Source organism: Peromyscus eremicus, chromosome 13 (assembly GCF_949786415.1).
Source record: "Peromyscus eremicus chromosome 13, PerEre_H2_v1, whole genome shotgun sequence".
Taxonomy (NCBI): Eukaryota; Metazoa; Chordata; class Mammalia; order Rodentia; family Cricetidae; genus Peromyscus; species Peromyscus eremicus.
The window spans coordinates 5,930,274-5,952,944 of record NC_081429.1 but is presented as its reverse complement, the minus strand read 5'-3'; the positions used below and the strand labels follow the sequence as shown (position 1 = coordinate 5,952,944).

Genomic DNA, 22,671 nt, shown 5'->3' with positions numbered 1-22,671 from the left:
TGCCTGCTCTGCTGAGCATGCACCCCGCAACAGGACGGAACCTGCTCACCTAAGAGGGAGGGGGTGAAGCCAAACAAGGCCTTAAAAGCCGCCCGGTCTGTAAGTCAGGCAACAGGTGAATTCACACAGTAGACGCTACTGTGATCTGCACATTACAACTCTTGGTGCAAAGACGGAGGCGTTTCCTAGCACAGCAGCACGGGCATTTGAACCCATGGAAAGCTGTCCTCCACCCTCCATATACATATCTCAGCATGTGTCTCCTGACCAGCTCCCCCCTACAATAACTATAATAAATTAAACGATTTTCAAGTCTTTACTCTTCACTGCAATGACCTGCTGGAGACAGATGTCCCAAAGATGGAAGAGTAAAGTACAGCTGGATGCTTTGGGGGGGGGGGGGGATGCTTTAGTGTCTGGGAAACACAGCTGTGCGCAGCAGCAGGAGAGAGTGAGGCCACAGTCACGGCCACTGTCAAGGCCACAGTGGCTAAGGCCGAGGCCGCCCCAGCACTTCTGTGGCTAGCTGTGTGTATGGAAAGGAAGTGGTTCCGAGGCTGCTGGAGTTAACACCAAGCAGAACACAGAAAGCAGGGTCTCTGGGGCTGTTTCTCCTACCTCCTCCAGAGGGCTGGGGAGAGCTGGAGGAGGCGTGCCACTTCTGGGGGCTCAGCGGGGCTCCAAAGCTCTCCGCTATATGCAGGCCTGGGGAGCAGCCCTGAGTGTGTGCACACCTGTAGGAACAAGAGGTCCCTGTGTGCCACACACACCTCTCCCACCTGAGACACTGACTGCCGCCTCTTACAAACACAACTGGTGGTGGGAAATGAACTGATTTTCTTATTACAGGAAGACCTATGTAAAGCAGTTCTTGATTTATCTTTTTGTCTATATCTGATGAAGGTTTTCTGTGAAGACAAACAGTTTGGACAGATGCACAGAGAGACAGCCCAGGATGAAACCCGGATGTGCACAGACTCCCAGATGGCTGTTGGATACCAAGGACCAGTGGCTCAAGCCTGTGATCCCAATGCTCCCAGGGCTGAAATAGGAAGGAAAAAGTTCAAAGCCAACCTGGACTACAGAATGAGAACATGGCCAGCATGGACTAGAGAGTGAGACCTGTCTCAGGAAAACAAAACAGGACTTAAAATTACGCGAGTCTATAATTCCACAAGTCCTCAGTTCTCACGTCTGAGGGCTTTTGTGGTAGGAGGAGAGCCATCTGGTAAAGAGTGACATGCACCAAAGCACTGAGTCTGCAAAGAAATCAACAAAGCAGGAAAACAACCCAGTCTACGAGGAGACCAACAGCTGTCCTGCCCACTCACGGAACCAGGGCAAAGGCCAGCAATCAGCATGGGAAAGCACCATGTCTGTCAAGCAGGTCACGCACCTGCATACATACCATGCCTCAGAAGGAACTGCCACTCAACTTCATGCCCATGATGTAGGTTTCCACTTCCATGACTCATCTATCTCACACCCCTTGTGGTTTATGTCTCTGGGGACAATGAACCATCTCTCCTTATTCTCCTGCCTGGAGCTTTACAGTTTAACAAATGAGTATGTAATCCACTCTTCATGGTTTACTTTGCCTGAATCAGGGAAGACAGGATAGCTGTTTGTATACTGCACAAATGGTTCTACCCTAAATAGGCACCCTAACCCCAGAATCCAGAGCTCATCTTCTGGGGACACCAGTCATCTACTCCAAGCTCTCCAACTTTTGGGGCCAAGACCTGGCCAGGATCACTCTGTTTGTGTCACAGGAGAAACTGTCACGATGAACACTTCCCACCTTACAAGGTCAGTATCGTGAGGACCACATCTACTCCTCCCCTGTGGACTGGGCGACGGAGCGCTGCCGACCACGCATTTGTAGACAGTGCCTTAATGAATGAAGATTATTCAGGGCAGAGGGGTAGAAGAGTTAGCCAACCACGAGACTTCAAACGAGTGGGAAACATCAGCTACAGACTGTAACCACTCCTGACTGCCCTAGTGAAGTGACATTTCCTTATTCTTTTGATCAGCGCCTCCATGCAGGGCTAAATAGGTCAAAAAGCACATCACTGTTCAATCATTTTAAAAACATTAGCAAGAGCAGAGCACCACAGCATTATGAACAGATTATGAACAAAAATAAAAGCCATTTGTATGCATTAATGATACATCAAGCTAATTCAAGCTGGCGAAAGTCATTAGGGGAAAATCCTGGGGCAAAACATGGTACTGATGCCGAGGCAAGACTCGGATTAAAATAACCATTTTCTATGTCATTGATAAAATTAATTCTACGAGCCTGGGACGAGTCTTAACATGAAAATCAAAAGAGAGAGCAGTCGCTAATAGTGTGCTTAATGATCTAATTCTGGCGGTGTGAGAGTTGACACAGACGTTTCTGCAGATACAAGCATCCGGGTACAGAGCGTTTCCCAGAAGAGAGGCACAGCATGAAGACTTCCAGACTTGGGGTAAGAAACTGTCATGACAGACCACAGCCTCCATTTCCATACTACCCTCCACGCAATCAAACAAAAAAGTTGCTGTTGTCTCTGCCTGCAACAGGGCTCTACTGTCTTCCTACTGTGTGTTACTGTAGCAAATGCTGGGGATGGAGAGCTTACCAAGAAGAAAGGTTGATGCTCACGGTTTCAGAGCTGTACCATGGTTAACTGGGCTCATTGCTCTGCCCTCAGACGAGGCTGGCATGTCCCTCTGGGAGTAGGTACTAAGCCATGTGGCTAGAACATGAATGAAAGCAGAAGGGACCACTGCCTCACCTTCCCTCCAAGGCCAGAAGGGACCACTGCCTCACCTTCCCTCCAAGGGCAGAAGGGACCACTGCCTCACCTTCCCTCCAAGGGCAGAAGAGACCACTGCCTCACCTTCCCTCCAAGAGCAGAAGAGACCACTGCCTCACCTTCCCTCCAAGGCCAGAAGAGACCACTGCCTCACCTTCCCTCCAAGGCCAGAAGGGACCACTGCCTCACCTTCCCTTCGAGGGCCTGAAGCCCTCGTACCAGGCCCCATCCCTGAAAGGTTCCATTTCACCAGCAATGAAACTGAAGGCCAGGATGTTAACACAGGGACCTCTGGGGACACTTCAGCTCCACAGTAAGACAGAAAAATGCCTGTCTTCAAGAGTGACCCAAAAGGAGCTGTGAGGCTCACAAGCATGTCCAGGCCAGCCCAGGCTACATAGTAAGATCCAGTCTTCACACAAAATCAAAACAAAAGAACAGGGGCTGTAACTCAGCCCTGGGTTGATGTCCAGTACCACATAAAGGAGGTCTAGCAGCTTGCACCAATGATTCTAACACTTGGGAGGTGGCAGGAAGAGGGTCGGATCGGGAGTTAAAGTTCATCCTCAGCTACACAGTAAATTCAAAGGCAGCCTGGGCTACATGAGACCTTGTCTCCAAAAGAAAAAAAGAATGGCCAGGTTTCACATCTGACCCCAAGTCATTACAGCCACAGCTGTGGTCTGGACCACAGACCTTAACAATCATTCCGACAATACCCACTGAAACACATCCATTTTGCATGGGTGACTTTAGACAAACCGACTAAAAAGCTAAGGAACGAATTCTTTAAAAGTCTGTCCTCTGAGTCCACTGAACACTCCTATTTACAGAGTGTAGCAGAAAGTCCACCAGACGTGGGGCTCGTCCAAGGGGCATGTGCTTGGTTGGAGCACAACATGGGTGTCAGGATTTCTGAATCCAAAAAAAAAAAAAAAAACTATTTGAGGTTTTTTTTCCTTTTCACTTTTAAAGTCTCTGAATATATGTTTTATTATACAAAAGCTTATGTTTTAGTGTTGATACTATTTCTGTCTGTGGTAAAATCTCGGATATGACAAAACTTACTGGCTTTGAAGATGTTCACGCACACAAAGGTTACTGGCAATATTATGTCCGATAAAAATGGTCACTATAGGCCGGGCGGTGGTGGCGCACGCCTTTAATCCCAGCACTTGGGAGGCAGAGCCAGGCGGATCTCTGTGAGTTCAAGGCCAGCCTGGGCTACCAAGTGAGTTCCAGGAAAGGCGCAAAGCTACACAGAGAAACCCTGTCTCAAAAAAAAACAAAAAACAAAAAACAAAACAACAACAACAAAACAACAACAACAAAATGGTCACTATAAGACACGTATATCTGCAGGGGCTGGAGAGGTGGTTCAGTGGATAAGAACACTGGCTTCTGAACCCATGTCAATTCTCAGCACCTATGTGGTGGCGTGTAACCATCTGAAACCTCCCTTGACATGACAACGGCACACAGACATACAAAATGCCCCCACATACAACACGGAAAATTAATTAAACCGCATATGCACGAGGCTACAGCAGAGGAAAGAGACCCAGCCTGACCTACCAAGCTTTTCCCCACCTGTGGCTGGGGCACACGTGAGCAGGAGAAGACCTTTCCACCTAGAGAGAGTTCCCGAGCCCATGTTACTGTCTGGGAGACAACCTGCTGATTCTTATTTCTGTGGGATTGTACTGTGTGAGGTGCCGCCACGCACGATGGTCGGAGACACCCACTGTTGATCGTGACAGCAAGGTGGCCACCGACCATCTCAGGAACCATCTGAGGAGGCTCACTGGCTGCCTTCAGAGCTTGAAACATGCTTTCTGTCTCTCTCTCCACTTCAGCAGAGTCCAGCAGCACTGAGCCTCGTGTGGGAAGAAATTTCCCATCACCTTTCACTCTTGTAAGTTCTGAGATGCCAGACCCCTTTAGCCAAGTGTCACTGGGACAGCAGACCTGCCCCATCGCACCCCACTGCAAAGCCAGCCCTTACTGTTGTTTAGAGACTGTAGATCCGACTGTGACAAGTAAGGGAATCTTAACACACTGTCAACACTGAGGCTCGGTGAGCATTGCGGGGGACACGAGAACTGGGGGTGACATGGAAAAGAGTAGGCAGGTACCAGTGGGGCAGAGGTATCATGTGACACGCGAGTAAATGCCTGTGTGTGGAACAGGCCTGCCCTCCTTCCCCAGAACCAAACAGAGCTGGGTTCATTAGTTCCCCTTCCCAATTATACTCAATGCCTCAAACACTTCCAGATCATCTGTGGCTGGCTTCTTGTTTCCAAAGACAAAAGATCTTACTTGAATGTATCCTTTTGCCAAAACACATTTAGTTTTTCATGAATGAAGGAGAAAACCAACAGTAACAAAAGTAACTAAATAATAACTCCTCTGCCTCCCACATGAGGACGAGACTGACTGCAAGGAAGGATTAGGCAGGCCTAAGAGGCATCTCCACAACAGTGCTAACCAAGGGCTGTGGCATCAGCATAACGAAACCGTCTGAGATGCTCCAGCCCAAACATAATGATGCTCAGGCATGCGCCATCGGGCTCCACAAGCAGGCTCCTTAACACAGCGCTTTGGTGATTAGGACAGGGCGGCTGCAGAGGTGCGATGTGAGGGTGTTTCAGTCTGTGGGAGCAGTAGATGTGAGGTAGGCTGAGGCCTCCCATGTACCCGACAACCAGGAAGAGGCAGGAGATCTCTCACCGCACTGGTTTCCAGCCAGTATTTTCATACAGGTGAGCTGTCGCCCACCAGGCAGGGACAGAAGACAATAGAATGGCTAAGAAGTGCTTTCCAGAACGTTAACTGAAGCATACGTGTCACCCAGCAAGGATGGTAGAGTTAAATTAGAGGACTGTCACACATGTTCCCAGAATGGGGACCACTCCAACAGATGCCGTCCCTCCACCAGGATGATAGGCATCAGCCCGCAAAGGAAGCCCTGGCAAGTGAGGGCCAGGAACCTGACCAAGGGTGTCCAGAACCTTCTGACATGGGGTTTCCTGTCGGCCTGCATCCAGAGCAGAAGCGCTTCTTTGACAAGAACAACAAATCTCAACAGGAAAGGACTCCCATAGGAGATCTGTGGTGGTCTGAGGAGGAATGGCCCCCCCAGGCTCATGGATTTGAATGCTTAGAGAGTGGTGCTACTTGACAGGGATTAGGTGACTTGGCTTTGGTGGAGTAGGGTTCTGGGGTCCAAATGCTCAGGCCAGGCCCAGTGCCTCTCTTCCTGCTGCCTGCCGATCACAATGTAGAACTCTCAGCCACCTCTCCAGCACCACGTCTACCCGAGTGCTGTCACGCACTCATTAAACCTCTGGACCTGTAAGCCAGGCCCAAGGAAATGTCTTCCTTTGTAAAGCTGCAGTGGTCATAGTGTCTCTTCACAGCAACAGAACAGTGACTGTTGGTGGTTCAGGAAGTTTTCCCTTTAGATGAGTGTGGTGACACTCATCTGTAATCCTAGCACTTGGGAGGTAAAGGCAGAAGGAACATAGTTCACAGTCATTCTCAGCCACACAGTAAGATCAAGGCCACTCAGGGCCACAGGAGACCCTGCCTTAAACCTCTTCTTGCTCCCTTCCCACCCCCCCACCCCCCCTCTCTCACACATATACACACACACTCACAAAACAAGCTATTTTTAAAATTCAGTATTAATAATGACCAAAACTTTTGTTTAAAACAAGAAAACACAGCAATAGAAAAATCATGTCTGCAGACAGAGCCTAATTTTTCTGTAGCTCATTATTTTTACATATCCATTTAAGCCCTAAGGGAACAGATCACAGACTCTTCAAAGGACTTAATGCTATCACAGAAATGACCTTTCACTTTGAAAACATGGAAGCCAGTGTGCAGCTGTCTCCCAGACACCCCGAGCAGCAAAGAACTGCGGAAAAGCAGACCGACTGAAGACACTGGCAGAGGTCGACCAGAGGATGGAGACAGGCCTGAAGCCCACAGCGGCCCAAGCCTGTGCACTTGGCTTACAGATGCCCCGGCCACCTCCCTGAGGCACCGCTGGTAATCCAAAGAGCCACATGCCCTAGGTCAGAGTCAGAGGCCAGATCCAATCGAACAGAGGGCATTAACCCTGTGAAGTAAAGGTTATTTAAAGGAATCCATGGAGGTCAGACTCTCCTACTCTACCAGCCCATATGAACAAGCTGGATGCCCCAGGCTATGGAAATGGAGAGCAGGCAGAGAACACCCTGGCCCGTCATACCCACTCCTCCTCCCTGCAAGGAGACGGCCATCCTCCCTGGTGGACCAAATCTCCTAATGCCCATCTCCAGCCTAGTACATCTAGCACAATGCTGAGCTCAGGTAAGCACTGACTGACACGGCCAGGCTTCACACCTCCAAACCCAAGGGCACAGAATGCCCACGGAATGCTCAGGCCACAGGCTCAGAGACAAAGCAGACAGAAGTCTGCCTCTCTTCCCATGTTCCAATCCACCTGTTTTGGGGACACCAAGAGGCCACACTGCAACACTGAGAACTCTCTTACGCTGGCTGGCCAACCAGCAGGAATGTGGCAATGCACTCTCTGGTCTAAGGACCCAGCTTGCTGGTTTTTAATGACAAAATGGCCCAGTGTCCGGTTAAGGCTTAAGGCTCAGGGTTCTCCAAAAGGCAGATGCAGTCCAGGCTCTGTCCTTTCAATCAAGTTACCTCATTTTCTTTTCCTGAGGCTCACTGCACTTGCGTATCTATTTCTCCTGTGGTACTGGGGACCAAACTGTGGGCCTCACACTGACTCCCCAAGTATTCTACACTGTGTCACATCCCTAGCTCTCAACCAAGTTTTCTTTCTCTTTCCTTCATGAGACAGGAGGTTGCCATGTAGCCCAGGCTGGTTCCCAACTCATGACCTGCTTGCCTCAGCCTTTGAGTGCAGAGATCACAGACCTACACTCCTCAATCTCTTTAAATTTAAAGACCATATGAGTTTCGGGTGTTTTGTCTTTTTCCCAAACACCTGGCAACTACTTATATCCTAATGAAAGGAGTTTATGGTTTAAATGAAAGAAAACATCTACCCCGTAAATACCATATATGTGCAGGAATAGAACCTCAATCTTATTTTTTTTTAACTTCTCTTCACATAAAACACTTGATGGACAAACACAAATCTGCCATGCATTTGGATGTTCTGGCACCATGGGCGTTACTTATTTCTGAGACCCTAAAATGCAAACGCTTATTGTGTTTGTTCTAGAATAAGAAGTAAAGTGGCCGGGCGGTGGTGGCGCACACCTTTAATCCCAGCACTCGGGAGGCAGAGCCAGGCGGATCTCTGTGAGTTCGAGGCCAGCCTGGGCTACCAAGTGAGTTCCAGGAAAGGCACAAAGCTACAAAGAGAAACCCTGTCTCGAAAAACCAAAAAAAAAAAAAAAAAGAAGAAGTAGTAAAGTGAACGGAAGTCTGCAGCCTATGAAAACACACCCCCAAGAACACACCGTGTGACCTCAGTGAGAGGCCAGGGAGTAGGTCCACGCCAGCATTCCTGCATTATTTTATAGTCCCGGCATTTGGAGTGAGCATTACCCCCTCGGCAGCCTCCCGTCTTGGAGAGGACAATGGGATGGATGCCTCCATCCCACAGAGAGGTGCCAGGTGTGACCCCAAGCCTTCTGCTGCATGCTGGGAACTGAGCATCTGTGGTGATCAAACTCCTACCCTGAACTCTTACCCTTCCTTCCCTGCCTTCGTGAAGATACTGTGAACAGGGAGACAGGCCCTCCCCAGGCCCTTGAACTTGGGCTTTGAGTATCCAGACCTATGAGGAAAAGCTATCTACTGTCTGAAGCACTCTATGAGAATATGCTGCTGTATCAGGAGTGAAATGAAACACTTCCATGGTCTTGATGATGCCAATTATCAATCTGCAAGATTATTTGTGTAGAACTGGTTCCTGTCATTATGGGAACCCATGAGCATTAAACAGAATAAATGTAAGAAATAAGGAAGTCGTGGAAGAGAATAAACCCACACAAGCATGCTCTGGTAGCCCACCTAAGGAACAGCCATTCCCTGAGGGCTGGGGTTACCTGTCTTAGGCTTGGCAGCATGGTGTCTCTGCTGGAACTCCTGTGCCCTCTGCAGTCCCAAAGCAGATGGCTGCATCAGAAAAGCCCATCTATGTAGAAACAGGCAGTCAGCTAGATCTGCCTGTGACCCTGCCCAGGCCTTTCCAGTCCTTCAGTCAACTCAGTCAGCTCACACAGGTGTCTGGGTCATGCAACAGTGAGCGTGGACTTGGCTGCGTGTCAGAATCCACGCTTTGGAAAGACTTCAAATGTGTCCTTGCTTCGTCTTTACAGCTCACAGCCAGCCCTAGTCCAACTCAAGCCGTGAGGCTGAAGGCAGGGCAGCTGCGGAATACATGCTCAGGCAGAGGTGCCTAGGGAGGCCTGGGACGCACGGGAATGGGGAAGGGAGGGCGGGACCCAGAGATGCCACGCTTCAAAGGGCAATCCCCAGCTTCCTTGGATTCAGCACCAGGAAGGATGAAAAGCAGAATGAGACAGAAGGAACAGAGCAGGACCAAGGGCCAGAAAACACGTGACTGACTGTGAGGCAGAGGAAGAAAGGGATGGCAAAGTTCTGGAAGGGCCTGGCTGCCACAGGAGGGGCAGACTGTAACCATGGTCCAATGCTCAAGTTTATTACAATAAAAAGAGTTGGTCCCCACGGTCTCAGCTGGAGCCCGTGGAATATCCCAGGCCACTTAGTCGAACAGTACCAAGATGAGTTTCCATTTTCTGACTGGGTCTCACGCAGCCTATGCTAGCCTCGAACCTGATATGTAGCTGATCCTCCTGCCTCTATCTCCAAGTGCTGAGGTTACAATCATGGGCCACACACCTAGTTTATGTAGTGTTGGGGGTTGAATTGAGGGCTTCGTGCATGGTACACAAGCATTCTGCTGACTCAGCTACACTCTCAGCCCCAGTTCCGGGACTGGGTCGCTGGAGCAAGTTTTCTTCAGGGTCAATGAGCAGCAAGGCTTTTGACCTTTACCCTTCTGTAAGGATCCCAGCCTGTCCTACTCTGCTCCCTGCCAACTCCCACCACAGAAGCGAGGGACAGAAGCGACCTGCCGCATGCAGACTTAAACCAAAGGGCTTCGGGCTGATTTCCCCCAGGGGCCACCAGAAACAGACACTTTCCTGGACCTCAACTCTAAGCCCACTGGTGCTCCAGAACGTCTAATCCCCGAGGCTGGAGGCCACCCATCCCTCCTGTCCTGTTTTACAGGGTTTTTCATAACCAACAGCTGGCATCACCATCACTGGCATGCCCCCGTGGCAGGGCCGGAAGCCAGATGCCCCCCTAAATTCAACTGTTCCTAGAGGTGGGCAGCCAATTAATAATCCAACAAGATAAAACAGTTCCTCAGGCTGGCCCACACTTTCAGCCCCAAGTTCTAATTTCACTTTCTGGGGTTCAAAGTTTACTCTTTCAGTTTTATTTTTTTTATTTATTTATTTTTTCTTTTTCGTTTTTTTTCTCTTTCAGTTTTAATTCCCCAGGGCCAAATGTCAAATACTTAAGCCTTTCGTCTTAAAGACAAGGCCTGGTTAAGAATGAGCAGTTACAACCATGAATCTGCGCACAGTGGCATTGACGGGGCTTTTTGGAGTTGCTCATTTACACAGAGCAGGCTGTGCAGTGTGCCACACGGATGCCATGAAGGACTGCTCTACAGCGCCTCCTCCTCTTCTGAACACAGCTCTGAAAGTGGAGTGCCCCAACACTGAAATCTACATACTGCACGGTGGGCTCCCGTCCCCACACTCGTGTGTGACTATTCTCCCAGAGGGGGTGTCCGTGTGTCACTGTGTGCTGCAGGGCCCTGGCAGTCACAAGCTGGGCATTTACCGTCCTGGAAGACCCGCTCCACGTTGAGCCCATAGGTGGCACACGTCTCGTAGTACGTGCACCGCTTCAGGTCATTGGAGAGCTTCCGTGCCCTGGCGTCGTCGATGACCCTCGGGTTGGTGGAACTTATGGCATCTGCAACAGACAAGGACAGCGTGCTCATTAGCAACTGCTTCCCGTGACTCTAGAGCCCACGTGACTCAATCCTGCCCCACAGCCGGTTGCTTTCTGCCATTCTGGGGGGCCCTTGCCACTCAAAACCCATCATAAGCAGTGCACATATCATTCCTCCCTGAAGCTGGAATTCCGAAAATAGTTCACCCCAAAATAATAGGCTCAAGCTACAGAATGGTGAGGGCAAGGAGGCCCACACCAGTCCTGACATTTGGGAGGGCTGAGTTCAAGGCCAGCCTGGAGAGAGACTCATAAACCTATCCTTTGGGCTCACTTCTTGGTGCATCTAAAAAAAAAAAGTGTGATTTGGGACACTTAGTGTCAGGTGACAATACCATCCCCAACCGAGGTTCCTCAGGCACAGCCCACCAGAGAACACTTCATCTGTCTCGCTGGACAAGTAAGTACGTCAACATATCATTTACAACAAGTAGGGAAAGAGGTCCTTTATAAAGGTCTAAACATTCCTTTAAGTAAACCAGGGAGGAAAGAAGTTAGAAACACCAATTTCTCAAAGCCCGTGCGCGTCTAATCTGGGAAGGCCAGCCATCGAGCCCCACCCTCCTGCAGCTGCTTCACCCACAGATGAGCACAGCTCGGCTGTGTCACAGGGGCGCCTCTGGGCCTGCAGCTCAGCTCGGCTCTGCCCAGTGCCATCTTGCACCACTTTAACTTGGCGATTTTCCTAACGCTGCTTCTCCTTCTATTTGCAAGTCTTTGGGGGCAGAGGTGGCCTAACGGGCACTGCAGGGCCCCCCCCACTCACCCACGTGTCCCCGCTATGAAGGGCAGGGCACCCATCCCTGTCCTAGAAGGTGCACTGAGCCCAGCAGCTCTCCCAGAACTGGCCTCCTGCCGGCCAGGTACTCCGAGGGGTGAATGGCCGCTCTTCAGCTCTTTCTCTGGCCTCTGAAACCACCCACCCCAGCCAGCAGAAAGGAAACCTCGGGTACCTCCTCAGATCACCATCCAGCCTCACTGCTTATGTTCCCAAAGGTGGCACAGGTGTCTCAGGAGCCCAGTGTGCACATAGCTCATGGGTACTGACAGCAGATCATGAGGAAGCCACACACAGTCCAGTTTCCTGCCATAGGTGCCCCAGGTCCCTTAGTCCATCACCAGCAAGGTCTGAGCAGGGCCTCAGAACAACTGGTCCCATGTCGAGATATAAGGGATAAAAATGAACCTCAATCCAGGTCAAGTCCTGTGTCTCCTGACTGGTCCTTGACACATGACTACATGCCTTCCATCCATTCCTCAGTTTACCCTCCCAGAGCACTGAGAGGCAAACAGGGCCACCTGGCCACCGCAGCTCTGGTCTAGGTGTGTGAGAGTCCAACACCTGGGCTCTTACTCCGCCTCTCCACCAACAGCAAACCAACAGTGGTGTGCATGAGAACACGCAGTGATCAAATCTGTTCTCTCCAGCTCAGCTGTGAGCCATGAGTCACAGAGCGTCCACAGTGGGAAAGCATCGTGTCTCAGACGCAGGCCCACACGGCTCTTAAGATAGCAGGCCAGCTGCTGGGAATTGCCTGTCCAGTCACAGGGGAAGTACTCATTCCGAATTCCGCTCCTGTTCTAAGACAGCTGTGGGGAAACCCTGCCTGGGAGATGCACTGGCTTTAAAGTGCCATTTGAAGACTTTCCCGAGCAGGCACCTCAGCCATGCCGGCCATGCCGGCCACACTGGCCACGCCAGCCACGCCAGCCACGCCGCCCAGTGCCATCCTCTGGGAGCAGGTTTCAGGGCTTTCTGAGGTACACAAACGCACAGACATTCCGCCCCTTCCATGAGATGGGGTGACAACTGAGTAGGACTTGTATTATCTGCCTGTAGACTTCAAGTCATCCCTGGGTTACCTACGATGTCTGTACAGTCCGTGCACTGTGTACAACGCTCACGAGTTCAGTAGAGGTGACTTTTTCCCCCACCTCCCCGCTCGTTAGATAGGGTCTCACTGTGTATCCCTAGCTGGCCTGGAACTTGCTACAAAGACCAGGCCGGCCTTGAACTTACAGAGATCCACCTGAGTGCTGCTATGAAAGGCATGGGCCACCACACCAGGACATTGTTTTGTATTTTTGAGAGTCTAATTCTGTAGCCCAGTCTAGCCTTTATTGGCAATCCGTCTTCCTCAACCTCCCTAGTGCCAGGATGATTACAAGTGTGCACACTACACATATCTTCAGTATTTTTTTGTTTTTTTCAAAATATAATTTAAAATTATTTTGTACCAGTACAATATATTAATTTTACAAATGTAAAGTTTTTATCGGCTGTTAAAGCATTTGCAAAAACCACACATTCTACTTCAGCTTTACTGCACAATATCTATAAGAAAATATTAATTTTTAAATTAGAAAACATAAAAATGCTTTCAATATAGAAGAGATCATCTGATTTTAAAGACCATCTTCAGTATTTTTAATCCTCAGTGGTTGGGCCCCAGGAAGACAGGAGGGCTACACTACAGTAAGAACCAAGGCACTGTCTGCAGGTGACCAGCAGAGGGAGCTAGAGGAACAAAGATGTCTTCACTTTGGTTTTAGGTTCCATTGTAGTTTTGAGCTGCAGGTTTCCGAAGCAGGAGAGACCAACTGACTGGCCACTGCATGTATCAGAACACAGAGAGAAATAGTGTTCTCTGTGAAAATGTGACTCTATTATTTTGCAAGTGACAAGCTGAGGACATATACTCCGTCCATCAATACACTGCTTCTCAAACCCTGCCCATAGTTTGAGTCTTGACTGCACTTGAACTGGTCAATACCAGATTTATCAGTTCCAATAGAAATAACAAAAGCAGCTCAAAATTAAGAAAACCCAAGAAGAGAAGCTATAATTTTGCTTAAAATCTTGGCTGGACTCCAGTGGCCAATTCATGAGTGCAAGTCTTTGACCTGGGGTGAGGGTGCTGTCTGACTCTGTGTGACAATCCCTTACTAAGAGGCCATGTTTTAAGTGACATGGAACACAGTTAAGAATGAGAGCCCCAGGTTCCCTGTACTGAGAATGAGCTGCTGGGTGGAAAAGGAGAGACCATGAGACCCCAGGAAACAGAAAGGGAGAGGCAAAGCTCAGCTGTGTATCAGAGCTAGTATTACCTTAAAGGGGTACTGAAAGTCAAAATAAATCAGATATTTGTTTTAATAAAAATAAATAATAGCAACTTGAATAAAAGGTGTCTTGTGCAAAAGGCAATTAAGGCATCATAATGCAGAAAACAGAAGAAAGTTGGTTTTCCTAAAGCCTCTGAGGTGTGTGGGGTGGGGCCAATGTCTGTCTAAGGTGAATTGACTTCTCCATAGAACCAATCAGGAAACGCCTCAGCCCCCATTTCCTGTTTCAGGTCATTTCCAAATCCCTCCATACTGAGAACATGTTCACAAAACCTTCAAAAACGCCAGTGGAAGGCTAGCACTCACCCTGGGTCCCCACCAGCACGAGTGGGATCTCGCTGGTGTTCCTGTAGTTGGCCATTCGGCTGTAGTAATGGTAGACAGTCTGGAAACTGATCTCATCCTCCAAGCTGAAGACAAAAATGACCGCATCCACCCACATGGCAAACTGCAGAGAGAAGAGTAGAGAAGGGGCAGCTGAGGGGGGTTCAGGACGAGGTGTGTGAGCCACACCTCTGTGAGTGTCGGGGCGCCCTTACCTGCTGCCTGTGCACTGTGGCTAATCACTGAAGTCTTCTATGTGTACATGGGAACGGGACACCCTCCGCCCCCGTGTTTCTACCAGGGCCCTTCGTGTTCTGAGAATCCAGGCCTGCTCTTTGCCCGGGTCACTGTGATCCTAAGTGTCTATCTACCCTCTGGCCTGACTGACCCTGCAGCTAGAAGGCTCCCCATCTGGGACGTGTGTGTGTGTGTGTGTGTGTGTGTGTGTGTGTGTGTGTGTGTGTGTGTGTGGTGGAGGTGGGGTTAGTTCCACACAGCCTCCTCAGAACCTTTGAAGGCTTAGTGGACTAGAGGTTGAGAGGGTACTGCTCCTCTGTGCCCACAGTCTGCTCAAAACTGTCCTGGTGCCCACACTGCCCACCACTTGAGACTGATGATGCCTTTTCCATAGAGTTCCTGGGAGAGCAGAGGCTGAGGTGTCACTAAACTCATTCAGCCCCATGCTGGGAAATTACTACTTATTTTTAGGAAAGTTAAAAGGGGAGCGGTAAGGTTAATCTATACTCAGTCCTCTTGGGTCACCTTATTTACAACAGCTCCCTAGGCAGGGTGAAGCTGAGGGAGTGGGGCTCCCCACAATGCCCAGCAACCTACTCTCACAGAAGCTGACAGGACAGCTTCTAGAACCTGTCTGAGTCTGGTACTAAACGCTCTTCTCTTTACGTGTATACACAAACAAGAGAGCCCCTTCTCTAAGAGAAGCTTATCCAGGGTAAATGATTATGGCCAAGGCAAGGCACCCAATTTGTGTGTGTGTGTGTGTGTGTGTGTGTGTGTGAATAAAGTAACACCCACCACAACAAACCGCATTCATTTAAATGTGGACTATTTACACAAGAGACTCCACACCCTCATGTGCCAATGGCACACACACACATTTAAATGTGGACTATTTACACAAGAGACTCCACACCCTCATGTGCCAATGGCACGCACACACACTGAGAATCCTTCTCACAGCAGAACACACTCCTCGTCTGCCAAGCCAAGTGAAGAGAGATTTTGCCTTTGGGTGGCACCGGTCAGAAGCCAAATGCTGCAGTGATCCAGAAGGTGGAAATATTCGGGGAGCATGCCCTCTAACTGCTACAAAACCAACATTTTTCACTTTCAACATGCCTTCACAATTCTTCTTTCCTAACCATCAAGTATACTGTGTGACGGTTCAAGTCAATTTGTCGGGATCTAGATGGGTCCCTGGGAGATGGGTCTCTGGCCGTATCTGTTGGTGTATACCTTTGACTGAGTTGAGGTGGGAAGACCCGCCCACTGTGGGCAACCCCATCCCCTTGGCTGGGATCCTGGACTGTGCAAGTGGAGAAAGAGGGCTGAGCAGCAGCACACGGTCATCACTCTCTGCTTCCTAGCTGAGGATGTGCCGTGACCAGCTCCTTCAGCCTCCTGCCATCTTGACTTCCGGCCCTGATGGACTGACTGTGCTCTTAAACTGTGAGGTAGGATAAACCCTCCCTCCCTTACGTTGCTTTTCCTAGGGCATTTTATCATAGCAACAGCAAAAGGAGCTACTATCTGAATGATATTAAGGGGATAAAATTTCCCCTCGGTGTCTCTGGCTGTACCTCCTAACTGCTTTTCACTGGCAGCATTCTCCTAAACTTAGCAGCTGTTCCACAGTGACAGCAGCATTTACAGCGGGTACTGGGTTCCTCGGCAACATCTACCTTAGTCACTACCACGATCCAAGCCAACAGGGAGAGATGTTCAAGACAGAAAGGTCCTATGCAGCCTTCCCTAGCAGGGTGTGGGCTGTGGTTAGGTCTCAGCTCTTTTCATGGAGAAGATCATGGTGTAGATGTAGAAGACAGTAAGCTGGATAAAAGCGGTGCTGTAACCTCTCTGGATATAGTCAAGGGGATCACAGTACACTGCAAACTAGTTGTCCCCTGGGGACTGAGGTGGGCTAAGAAGCCTGGGGGGAGGGAGGGTGGGGATGTCCATGCCTGTCACTGCCAGAAACAGCAAGTGGCTAATTCCACCCAGCGGACTTTGAAAATGATGTTACTCTGGGATCAAACAAGGGGGGGGGGGGCACGGGACAGGACAATTTTTTAAAAGCACAGAAATTTCTAGAAGCCACCCTGACAGTCTGTCACACAGATGCATCTGCTTTTTCTTCCTTCTTAAAAACTTAAAAAATCAGCCACACAGACCCAAACTTCATTTGTTTCTAAATTCCCTTATTTTAAAACATGGCATTTCTTGTTCGGGCTTTTAGATAAGGTCATCAGTGAGCAAAGGACAGTCTGGCTTGGGTGTGCATGCAGTACTCACCTGTGCCTCAGGGGGGCCCCCTTCATCCCTAATCAGCAGCAGATAACTCTGGCCATCAACCACAATCTCCTTCTTGAACCTGCCACCTGCCATACACAAAAGGCAACATTACAGAAGGGCACGGAGGGTGGGGGCAGACAGACACGGGCTTCGCTTGCGGAAAACTACACTCTAGCCAGGCGGCCGCGGTGGGCTGGCTGGCTGGGAGAACTCAGGAGTCGATTTTAGACATCTCCCACAAGCGCTGCATTTTTAGAGCTGAACTCCGATTGAAGTATTCATTTAAGAACCCCTGCTCCCTTCTGGTTAGAAGGCACGGCCTCTGTGCAATGCCAGGCACCCTGGCCGAGGCGTGGAGACTTTTCACGTAGAACTTAATACGTGAATGGACAGCTTCTCGCCCCCTGGCACACGGGCGAGGCGGGCTCCCAAGGCCCGGAAATGCTTTTTCATGCTTAGCAGCACCTGAGAACCTGCATTCTCCTCAAGGGAAACCCAGTGCTTGGGAGGGAAACAGACAACGGCATGAGGATGGTGTCTCCGGAGTCACAGGTCACAGTTAGGGAGGGATGCCCGACTACCACACACGTTAGACAAAGCTACCGATGGAACTGCACAGTCCAGACAGCGGTGCAGCCGACTGACAAGCGGGTGTTAGAGACCACACGGGTTAGCGAGAAACCACCGGGGCCTGCTGGGACATCAGGACAAAAGGGAGGGAGACTGGCGGAGGGAGGCCCAGGGGTGGCCCCCCAACACAGCCAGGACTGGACGATGAGGTCTGCACAGGGGAGACATGTCACCTCCAGAGACACGCTGCTTGGACAAGTCCCCTCTGGTCGCTCTCTCAAGGGCTTCTGTCTTACTGTGGGGTATGCGTCAGTTCCTGGCTCTCATCTTGGGTCCTTAGTGTAGATGCCTCACAGGAACCCTAGGGAACCCACTGACCTCAAAACAAGTCTACAAGAACCTTCCAGAGCCACTTCTACCCCCTTCTCAGGTCTGGGTCACTTCATCACCCACAAAGCTGAATAACTACATCTTCCACACCAACTCCAAGTGTCCAAGACCTTCATTAAATAAGTGGTTACAGAGGCCAGGGGGACTGGTCATCCTTCCTACACAAGCATGCACAAATGTGAACACACACGCACACACACACACACACACGCACACACACAGCCCTCTCTTCCCTTGTGCACACCTAATCTGACGTAACAAGGAGTTCTGCTTGCCTGCCTTTCCTCTCTTTCAACTTTTCAATGACAGAATAGAATGAACCCTTCCAACACTGCAGTACACAGACCCACACTTGTGCTGGCATCTCCTGTCCTGAAAAGCAAGGGGGAAGCCCGGGAAAGGGTCGGTGGAGATGTACTGGGGAGTGGGGTCTACGTAAGCAGGGACAAGATAGCTGTCCCCAGACAAGCTTTAAAACTTCCCACACGGGCATGTCAAAGCCACAGGAGAACTCTGCGACTTCAGGTCCCCAAATCAGATTCTTCAGCTAGAGAGATGACATCCCTTCTCAGAAGGGCTTCCTTCTGTCACACCTGACACAGAGCAGACACCCCAAGGACAGGAGCTGAAAGCTCAGCTGTACCCACACTCTACCACCGTTACCAACTCTGTCTAAACCGGGGCTACCCCCACAGCAGCCTCATCACAGTCGCCTCCCTCCACCTCAGTGACCCCAGCCAGAAAACGGCAAGGATGCCATGCTGGTGAGCAAGAAGTAGAGTGTCACTCAAGCGGTGTGAGCAGCACCGGCTGGCACGACTACGGCTAATATTCACAGTTTCAGCCAAGGGTCAGCACGTGCTTCTACGAGGACATCCAAACGGCCAAAACTTGCTCACGGGGGTGAACGCACACAAGCTGGGGGAGCTGTCAGCATTACTTCCTTGATTTTACTTTTGAAATAAGAGATAGGGAACCCGATGTTTCCTGATGAGACAGCTGAAGTCAGACTTCAAAGGAAAACAGTGTTTGCAAAGAATCTGCCATTCTTGGCGCTGGGAAAACATAGAGATCAGGTCCAGGCTAGGCACACTCACCAGGCTCTGGGGAAAGCAGAATTTGCGTGGAGATTGAAAAAATCTTTCCCAGGGTCCTCTGAGATCTAACTTTAATGATACTTGAGTGACCTGACATCCCAACTGCAGAGAAATCATCTCTGTGGGTCACAAGAACTAGCAGGCAAGCCCAAAACACACATGTTCTTGAAGCTCTGGAGTGAGAGAAGGTGTATATGTCGGCTGACCTAAGGGTCTCCAAGTGGGGCACTGAATTTCTTTTCTGGGTTTGGCTTGGGCAGTGGTGGGGTGGGGCTGACCTTGTGTTGCTCTGCCTATGTCCTGTCCTGACCCCAGAAGTGCCACCCAGTCATCCCAGCAGCCCCTGGCCAGTGCCCATGGAGGTAAACTCCAGGGCTGGATCTGCATGAGGCTTGTCTTGCTCTGGACCGTCTGGTCTCATGCTCCTGTCCCTATTACAATGTATTGTCTCCGCACCAAGAGGCAAAGAATGGGGACCCTGAAATGTCCCTCAGCAGCAGCCTTGGCTCCCTGCCCCTCTTCAGACATAAGCACGTCCACGTTCTCTCTCCAGGGACCCTCCTGCAGCAGGTGACCTACACAGAGCTCCTGTCTACTCCCTTGGGCCCTGCCACAAAAGCTGTTTCTAGACAGCTGATCCACACTGGACCCTCACAGGGCTTCCCCAGCTTTACAGAAGAAGGCTGGCTTTACAGGTGTCATGACCTCAAGTGAAAGGGTTTCAGACATATCCCCACCACCTCCAAATATAGGAGGGCACCTCCGTCCACCCACAAGGCCTCTGACAGCTCTGACATCACTGACTCCCCAAGATACACAACACACGATTCCTATTTCAACACTTCATTTCCAAGAACACCCATGGATGACAGGCTTGTGTGGAAGGCTCCAGAAATACAGCAAAATTGGGAAACAAAAGCCAACTAGAGGGAAGTGCCCTGAACCTGGAAGTTTATTAATGAGGTAACCCAGCCAGGGGCCTGGGAACAAAGACTGTGAGGAAGCAGTCCACAATAAAATGGGATACTATCACCACTTGGTAACTCTGCTGGAAGAGATACTCCTGGCTCCTGAGAAACCAGGCCCAGGAAGTTACCAAAGTAACATACTGACCCTTGTCTTCTACTGCTTCCCAAAGATGGAAATGTCATTGGCAGGGGGCTGGTGCCTGGCTAGCATCTCTGCTCTGAGGTCGGAGACCCCAAGTCAGAAATGCTAGAAACGGGAATTATTTCGGCGATCACATCAGCTGGAGTTCAGGACTATTTGCCCAGGTTTCACCAGCAGAGCAGCCTTGACCCGAACATCTGAAGTTTTCTGAGAATCAAAAGTATTGTGGATTCTGGCATACTTTGGATTTTGGGGTATTACCGTTCGCTACTAAAAATTCCAGGATATAACTAAATTCCAATTACACTGCTTGTTTGTTGTTTGGTTTTTCGAGACAAGGTTTCTCTGTAGTTTTGGAGCCTGTCCTGGAACTCACTCTGTAGACCAGGCTGGCCTGGAACTCAGAGATCCACCTGGCTCCGCCTCCCGAGTGCTGGGATTAAAGGCGTGCGCCACCACCGCCCAGCCCCAATTTCATTTTTAATGTGGATTTTTCTCAATGGTGTCATGCAAATCTTCTCTGCTTTTCCAACTTTAGTGCATGTGCTGCCAACATACACGTAAGCACTCAGAGCACCACGGCTGTCCTAGGAAGTCATCCCGAGAACGACTGCCAACCTTCTCTGATGAGTGGTTATGATTACCTAGCATTACATTGCACTACGGTAGTTTATTTTCAAAGGGTGTCGCCAATCTCCACCTGACCTCTCTGGTAGGTCTCAACGACCTATGCCTGGCTCACTCCGTGCGTGTGTGCAGGTGTGATGGCGGGGTGTGGGCTCACCCTGTAACTCAGAGCCCCACACAGTTGCCCCCAGGCTGGGAACTGAGACGGTAGCACAGCTGGGGTTCTCTGGCTTTCAAGCACACTTTAAAGGTCTGATTAGGGGTGTTTCTCAGCACCCAACCTCAGCCAATTTCAAGGTGACTATTCTGAGACTCTCACAGCAGGAATCGGCTCCAAATCTGGGGCACCACATGCCAGGTAACTGGGTTCCTTCTGCTTCAGCTCATACTGGGAGGAGCTGCCACGGTTTATTCCTCTGGCATGCTGGGCCAGGGTCCCATCTCTGTCCAGTTCTGCTTTAAGGGGTAAAAATAAGAGTAAGTGGAATTTTCCCATTCCAAAAAAGGAGCTGCCCGGAGTAAGCGCTGCCACAGATGTCTGCTGCTCCTGTTTCATCGTTTTCAACAACTGGACTGCAAGCTGTGACTGCATCTTAACAGTTCTCCAAGCAACGAAGAGTGTGGACAATGGCAAGTGCCCCTCACACCGACACTGCCGAGCATCGCATTGAGTTATTCCCCACAACTGTCTTGTGACGCAATCATCAAAGACAAGCCAGGACCTCTCAGGAGCCATTTAGACAGGAAGGTACAGAGAGACCTTCCCTCAGCCGGCCTGCAGGAAAGCCAGAGGCTTCCGATTCCCCAACCTTCCACTCTGCCACATGAACGCCAAGTTCCACATGACCCTAACGTGACCCTGTCTGCAAACGGTCCAGGAGCCTGTGTGTCATTCTCCTCCCCCTTGGGGCTGATGTGGAAGATGCAGGGATCAGAATAAGCCTTCTCCCACTCCACACTCAGTGGGCTATAGCTCAAAACCATCCCCTGCGCCTCGGAGACCGGAAGGGCAGACCCCTTCAGGTTTTATCGGTGCTGACGGTCTGGTTCTGCATGCATAAGTGAGGGCCTACATAAAGTTACGCTGAGCCTGGAGCTGCCTTTGTGGGGCCACTGCAAAGAGGGGGGCTCATTCTCGCATCTGAACCCAGTCACCCTTGCAGCAGGTGCCAGATGGCCCAGAGCCCCAATTCCACCTAGGGAAGGAGACCAGAGATGGATGATGCTAGGTCTCCTCCTGCCTCCGTTCAGAAGAACCGCATCTAAGAAGATAACTTCCTTTCCCCCTCCGCTTCAGGAGGAAGCAGGAAAAGTCCCCACAATGTCATGGTCTCCCTGTCATCTAAGCAAAGGGCACTGGGAGGTGCCGAGGGCCGCAGGCCTTCTGGCCTCTCCCTAAGGGAACATAAAACAAACTAAACCACACGTGTGCCAATCCCCTTTAAAAATTACTGCGGCTTTTAAAAACTATGTTAAGTCGGTACTTCATGAGATTGGGGCTTTGGGAAAGTTCAGTACTGTGATATTTAAAAGGAAGTTTGGAGCACGGTATTTTTACAGTGGGAACAGGGGTTACTGGTAACACACTGGTTTGTAAAACCTGCCGTGCTTTTTAAGCTTACGGTGGAAATAAAACATGACAACAGCAGTATGCTAAGAGTGAGCGAGGAGCTAACGAGGGAGCCTGCTCGGGGCTCTGTGGGCACAACACTGCGGAGGAGCCTGACTTCCCTTAACGCAAGTCCATGTCAGAGGAAAAAAGAGGATGAGGAAGGAGAGGGACTTCTAAGTCCCAAGCTGGGCTGGCACATCAGAATTTCACAGGGACCGAACTGACTCCTCCATTCCTGGAATTGGGCAGGAAGGGCAGCATGAGAAGGACCAGCACAGGGCAAGGCTGTGGGGATAACCTGAGGCCCCACTGAAGAAACAGAGCCCTCTCGCACAACACCTGGCTCCCCCCTTGCAGACGCAATGTCCGCGTCCCCAGCAATCTG

At 50.3% G+C, this 22,671-nt stretch overlaps 1 protein-coding gene across 6 annotated transcripts in view; it reads right to left on the bottom strand.

The window, feature by feature from the left end:
- The window catches only part of Agap1 (ArfGAP with GTPase domain, ankyrin repeat and PH domain 1), a 437,938-nt gene that overhangs the window by 240,798 nt on the left and 174,469 nt on the right, over positions 1-22,671 (bottom strand). For all 6 annotated transcript variants that reach the window (XM_059278338.1, XM_059278339.1, XM_059278340.1 and 3 more), the window contains exons 4-6: positions 16,881-16,966; positions 14,331-14,472; positions 10,728-10,862 (exon numbers count right to left, since the gene is read on the bottom strand). In XM_059278338.1, coding sequence (XP_059134321.1) covers positions 10,728-10,862; positions 14,331-14,472; positions 16,881-16,966 — 363 coding nt within the window. The remainder of the gene's footprint in view (positions 1-10,727; positions 10,863-14,330; positions 14,473-16,880; positions 16,967-22,671) is intronic.